Source organism: Centruroides vittatus, unplaced genomic scaffold, assembly GCF_030686945.1.
Source record: "Centruroides vittatus isolate TY-2023 unplaced genomic scaffold, ASM3068694v2 contig_3166, whole genome shotgun sequence".
NCBI lineage: Eukaryota > Metazoa > Arthropoda > Arachnida > Scorpiones > Buthidae > Centruroides > Centruroides vittatus.
Window position 1 is genome coordinate 82077 of NW_027122035.1, and position 7155 is coordinate 89231.

Consider the following 7155-nt stretch of genomic DNA (forward strand, 5'->3'; position numbering starts at 1 on the left):
ATGTCATGGAATTTATGGAAAATTTTATTAACTAAGAATTTTAATTTTGCTCTGAAATAATAAAAAATTTAACTTGATGCAAAAATATATTAGTAGATAATGTGACAAAATTTAAACAGAATTTGATCGGATTGCCATCGGTGTCATTTAATGCCAGTAATTAATGAACGAGATGGCTTAATTTTCTTTAAATATAATCAGGTATTTTTTGTTTACTTTTATAATTGTACTAATCTTAATGCAGTTAAGCTAGATTCACACTGTCTTATGAACCACTATAAATGTCAAAGTGAAATGTCATTTGCTGTAGTAAGTCAGACAAACCAAGATAGAACGTGATTGGTTGAAAAGGTTTTGAATACTAGTCTTGAAAATTTGATTGGTTGAACTGACAGAAGTTTGTCAAAAGTCAAGACATGTTCGACTTTGAACAAACTACTAACTCATCCAAAAACCTTTTACCGGTGACAGTCTACTCAAAGTCCCTCAGCAAACGTTTTCGGACACCTCACTGTCCTTTCGCAAGCTTTCTTCTCTTCTTAAAACGATTTTCGAATTATTGAACTCCTATTTCCGCGACGCACGTGCCAACCGAAAATTCAAACCGTTCAAATAGCTTCCGTAGAAACTCCAAACGAACACTAATCTTGTGCTATTTACAAATTTTTTTTACAAATTTTAAAAAAATGCTCCACCATTCTTTTAAAAAACGATCACGTGAGCAGTTCTATGCCGATGTATTACGATGCGAGAACACACTCTAGGGTGCAAAACCGTTCATACCCAACTGTGTCCGAACCCCTCTTATTCATACGCCTTACGTTATCCTAGTATCCTTTACGTTTTCCTTCTTTTATTCCGTCTCCTCTTTTTGCAGTAGTGCCTGTCATGCTAGCGATAAAGTTACTTCGTCTTTGTTGTTGATTGGCTGGGATGACTGGAAGGCTTTACATATTTCTATTCTGTTTCTACTAGTCACCACAAAATGCGTGGACCACATTAGATGGTTGGAACAAATAGAAATATGTATAGCCTTCCAGTCATCCCAGCCAATCAACGCCAAAGACGAAGTAACTTTATCGCTAGCATGACAGGCACTATTGCAAAAAGAGGAGACGGAATAAAAGAAGGGAAATGTAAAGGATACTAGGATAACGTAAGGTGTATGAATAAGAGGGGTTCGGACATAGTTGGGTATGAACGGTTTTGCACCCTAGAGTGTGTTCTCGCATCGTAATACATCGGCATAGAACTGCTCACGTGATCGTTTTTTAAAAGAATGGTGGAGCATTTTTTTAAAATTTGTAAAAAAAATTTGTAAATAGCACAAGATTAGTGTTCGTTTGGAGTTTCTATGGAAGCTATTTGAACTGTTTGAATTTTCGGTTGGCACGTGCATCGCGGAAATAGGAGTTCGATAATTCGAAAATCGTTTTAAGAAGAGACGAAAGCTTGCGAAAGGACAGTGAGGTATCCAAAAACGTTTGCTGAGGGACTTTGAGTAGACTGTCACCGGTAAAAGGTTTTTGGATGAATTAGTGGTTGTTACCCGGTGTTTTTAGGTGATTATTGAACAAACTAGTCAAATGGTAGCTGAAAGGGGACGAACTGGCAGTTCATATCTTCTCTGCAGCAGTCCCTATACCAGTGTGAAACTAGCTTTTAATCATCTGTGTTGCAAGCAATCTTTATACTTTCTATTAATTTATTATAAAAAATATTTAACACTATTTCCATTTCATAATTTTGAGGATTTAATGAACAGTAATAATTCTTAATACTGCGTTTACATTATCAAACGTGAAATGACACTTTAACAAACATTGCCGATTGGCATTGACGTTAAAATGTCATTTCTAGTTTGAAAGGTCACGGGAGTTGCATCCCACTGTTCGTGATGATGTGTTTATATATTTGGTGATTTAGTTTGTCATTAAATCCTTCTCTTAATAATTAACTGTACTAATCTTTATAATTCTATTATCTGCTAACTTTTTCAGCAGTTCTTTTTGTTGATGTATAATTCTTCTAACGTCTTCAAAAACCTCATCATTCTAACAGCTGATTGCTACTCTGCTCAGTGTGACTAACATATCCAAACTTTACAATTTTTTTCTACTAAGTGAAGACGCTATTTACTCTTGCTTTTTAACGTTTGTATTGACTCTGAACGCTGTTCGTGCCATCCGTCAAAATGTCGACTTCCGTTCGTCCACGTCCCTCTCCATTAAATTCTCCCCGTTCTTCTCCTTGCTCTTCGCCACGTGGTTCTCCACGATTTTCACGAAAGCATATTCGATCGCCTACAGTGAAGAAGCACACGATGCCCGTGCTCGTGGTCCATGGCGGCGCAGGTGCACTACCCCTGAATAAGATCACGCTGAAGATAGACGGAGTCAAACGTGCCACCAACAAGGGTTACGAGGTGCTACTGTCTCCCGAAGGAAACGCATTAGATGCGGTTGAAGCGGCCGTTCGAGTCATGGAAGATGACTATGTCTTCAATGCAGGTAATTTTATCCTTTTAAAACACAAGACAAATATATACCAAAGGTGAAGAAGAGTGCCTTAATACATTTAATTATGTTATAAAATTATATAGGCAAAGGCTATATAGGTATTTACTTGTATATCAAATGTAATAATTGTGAAATAGCAAATGATATTGTCAGAAACAGTAAATAATTATAGCCATCGGATGAGAGCTTGACCATATAGATCCATAAGAATCCATAGAAAGTAGATCCATATAGGACGGAGGGGATGTGTACCCCAAATATTTTCATATCCACAAATTGTCTCCCCTCTCAACATATACCTATTGTGTACAGTACTCACTTGTAGTATGATATATCTTATTTTTCATAACCATTTAAAACCCAACAAGAAATTTTTCTTCGTCTTCTTGGTCCATCCCCAATATATATATACCGTATTTTCCGGCGTATAAGACGACCCTCGACTTTTACAGTTAAAATATAGAGTTTGGGATATACTCTCCCTATAAGACAACCCCCGACTTTTGAGATTTTCCTGGGTTAAAAAGTCATCTTATATGCCAGAAAATACGGTAGATTGATACCGACGGTTATGAAGAATTAATAAACCAACTGTTACCACTATAAATTCAATCAAAGAAAGTGCAAAGTTTCTATAATATTTTGATGAAAGTCCAAGATGTTCTTGCAATATTATAAAGAAAACTCTGATATTTGTACGTGGTTACCATCATTAGTTTTCAAGATAATCATTATGAATAGTGAGGAAAAAAAATTGCCACGAATAGTGACGACAAATGAATGTCGAGAGATTTAAGCTAGGTTCGCACTGTCATACGAATTGTTACGAACGAACGCTAACAAAGAGAAATACTGTTTGCATATTACTGTGTGAATATGCAATTAGAATATGCAATTAGAATATGATTGACAATTGTAAACAAAATCCTTTAAACCTATTTGTTCAACCAATTAACTTTTACCTTAAAATTGAAGTTTATTCTATACTTTAGGGATAAATTTAAACAAACTGAACGAACAGTTGCCAAAAGGATACAAACTAGCAGTTCATATGTCAATGTAGTTTTAATGATACATATGATTAAAAGTACGTCTTTTGAAACTGTGCAAAGTTAACGTGAGTTTCATACATAGAAATATCATCGTGATAGTAATCTAAGATCATAAAATAAATTAAACTTAAATTAGATAGATTCTTAGATGAAAAGCTTTTGTAATTTACTCAAAAGTATATTTTGTTAGTGGAAGAGTCTATATGTCGTATCTCCCAATGTACAACAAAAACAGGAATTCGTTATTATCTTGAGTGTGTTTGTTAATTAACCATTTGTATAAGTGTGAAAATTAGAATATTGAAACTGTTCTGTAATTCAGGTTATGGATCTTCCCTCACAATTAATGGAGATATTGAAATGGATGCGCTTGTCATGGAAGGTACTCGAATGAGAGCCGGTGCCGTGGGAGGAGTGACGGGTGTTCCGAATCCTGTTACATTAGCAAAAAAATCATGGAGAAAGTAAGAATTTACATTACTGTAATATGTAAGATTGAAGGCTCGATTTGAATAACATTGCAAATACCAAAGTAATGTTTCTGGAAAAATGCAAAAACCAGAAAATCCCTAAATTGCGCTAGAGCAGTTGAAACAATGACTGATTTTAGTTAGATGTACAAATTACACTGTTGCAAAAAGTAGGTCTTTTCATTGCAAAGTACTTTAGAAAATGACACTAAAGCATTCTATGTAATGGGAAAAAAGTTGCATGTGCATGTGCAATTCCTTGTGTGTATGACTTTTTGTCAAAGGCAGTAGGGGAAAATGCATCTCACGGCTGTAAATCATCATCGGAGTGTCTTATTCTCAGATGAAGTTCGAACCTACGTTGCCGAGGTAATTTTCGGATGCTTTGGCCTCAAAAAAATTTTTAAATATTGAGGCCCTTTGTCGTGTTTCATTGCATGCTCCATGCTACAAAATTTGCAGCATTGTGTATACAATATTTTTCCACTTAACTCACTCAGGGCTTTACGACCGGTTTAATTTGTCCACTGGGTGACAAAGATTGATTTCTTGAGTTCCTCTGCATTTTTGATTTCATGTGCTTCCAATTTGAGAGTTGTTGATGCCTTCTCTCTCCTAAATTTTGCATTTGCAGCTCTGAAGAGGTGAGAGTGAACTCTTGCTTGTTTTCCATTTTCTATGCATATGCAATGTTGTCTTCCCATGGAGTTGGAAGCATTTTTCACAATAACCAGTCAGATTTTTAAATAGTAAAGTTCCTATTCATTGCATCATTTCACAGGGCACAACTTATTATGAGAATTTGGCTATTTTGGTGCTTGCAGCATTATTCATCACGAGCCTTCAATTGTTAAAGAGAATGTTCTTAGGATATATAGTTGTCTGATTTTAGGATGTTCAAATTCTGTGTGAATATGCTCACAATACTCATGCCAAAAGTCACATTACTGTCTTAGAAAGATATATGTGATAATTTGGGGTGTGACGCTTACAGTTACACATCGTAGGTAAACTGTTACATCCATTTGAAGGCCAGATTCATGCTGGCATGTCAGGTTATGATCCCTGACATCTTGCAAGGTGTGCAGTTGTATCATCTGTCTGAAGTCGTGTATGCAACAGGATGGTAATCAAATCAAACATCTGAATGGCTGTTTTGCCTGTAATGTCTGACTTATGAGACACCTTGTAGCTTTGTGAATCTCTTCACAATACTAGAGTACCTTTTTGCAAACAATATTGCTCTTCAAATGATTTCATTTGGGTAAAAAAGTTGATGGCTGGATGATAAATGCAAAGTGCTTAATTGCAAATATATGCTATAACCATTGTATTTTTGCAGACAGATCACGTTTTTATGATCAAAGATGGTGCTCAACAGTTTGCTCAACAAATGGGTCTACCAGTGGTGCCAACTGAAAAATTGATAACGGACTGGTCAAGAGAACGTTTGAGTGAATACAAAACATTCACAAATACTGTCAACCAATCTATTAATGCCAAGTAAAGTATATTTATGAATTTAAAAACAACTACAATTATACATAAATATTAACTCCATTCAAATTTTTTCAGTGATCACGATACAGTAGGTGCAGTAGCCGTTGACTCGCTCGGGAGGGTTGCATGTGCTACTTCCACGGGTGGACTGACAGGAAAACTCAATGGTCGGGTGGGCGACACGCCTCTCATTGGCTCGGGTGGCTTTGCAGATGATTTTGTGGGTGCAGTTTCGACAACGGGGCACGGAGAAGCCATCATGAAGGTGTGCCTCTCGAGACACATAACGGGACTCATGCAACAAGGTACGTATCCATGCATTAAGTTGGTGGTTTCGAAAGTGGGTCCTACCGCCCTCCCTAGGGGACAAAAAGAAGCAAGGGAATGGCAGTCAAGGTCCTGACTAAGTGGTGACCATAGACAAGGGTTGGGGTCACTGATAATCTTTCTTCTTATCCATTTTAATAGGAGGAAAGAGAAACATTGCATTTAATGGTTTCCAAATATGAACAACATAAGGACAGTGCGAGGTTCGTATAAAAGGTTTTTTAAGAATATTTCCAAGTCTTTCTCACACAAGGAAAAATGCCCCTAACCCTCACAGGTTAAGGGGCATTTGGATACGATTGGATGGCGTTGGGTATAAGTTTACGGAACCAAGAGGGCGGTAGCTCAAAAAAGTTTGGGAATCACCACATTAAGTTGTCTGATGCGGTCTCTCTCACGGTCTGATGTTGCAGGCATGAATGCCCAAGATGCAGTCATTGCGGGATTAGAACACATGAAGAATCGCGTTCAAGGTTACGGAGGCGCAATAGCCGTCAGCAATTTCGGAGACGTGGGAATCTACTTCACTACCACCCAAATGTCTTGGGCCTACAGGAAAGGAAACATCTTGCACTATGGCATATTACCCGGCGAACGGCGCGTTGAGGACGTGGTGGAGGTCGACAGTTCTCCGTGAACGCAAAAACAAAGAAAAAAATAGAGAAATTATAATTTAATAATGTTGAATTCTAAGAGATTTTTAGATTTTACACAAGTCATTTATCATTATTCCAGTTTAGATATTAAATGTGTTTTTTGCAATATTTGTCAAATGTTCTATTTAGGCAGAAATTTTTTCCCCATGTTATCGATTAATTACAGAAATTTGTAAAATTGCTATATAAATATACGACTATTGCTGATTATATATATATTATATATATAATATATATATCGATATATATATATTTAATATATTATATATATCGATAAAACACTATTTCATGTATACTGTTAAAGTGATTGTCAGAGTAACTTTGTAATTTTGTACAACTTTGTTTTCCTTGTACTCCTTCGGGAAGGAATGAAGAAGCGTTAAATAAAGATAGCAAAAAAAAATATTCGAATTATTTCAGGTTAAAAAGGTGTTTTGAGTAAAATTCATTCGTGTACTATGTCTTTTTTTTAACTTATTATCAAATAGAGAGAACTTATCGTCATTCGTTTTTTATCAACCACATCACACACTGGTATCAGTTGGTGAATTTGGGAAAGAAACTCAAATGCAGCAAAGGGCCAGTCAAATACATCCAAACAGTATTCGGTAAACTAAAAGAAAGGCACTAA

General features: G+C 36.2%; 1 protein-coding gene across 1 annotated transcript; it reads left to right on the forward strand.

Annotated features, from left to right (window-relative positions):
- The first annotated feature begins 1575 nt into the window (after positions 1-1575).
- On the forward strand, positions 1576-6952 carry LOC136973383 (isoaspartyl peptidase/L-asparaginase-like). Its single transcript, XM_067268106.1, is given in 6 exon segments — positions 1576-2510; positions 3894-4019; positions 4022-4035; positions 5384-5544; positions 5617-5846; positions 6282-6952. Coding segments are annotated over 6 exon segments (1071 nt in total). The 5' UTR covers positions 1576-2194; the 3' UTR covers positions 6506-6952.
- Positions 6953-7155: the final 203 nt, after the last annotated feature.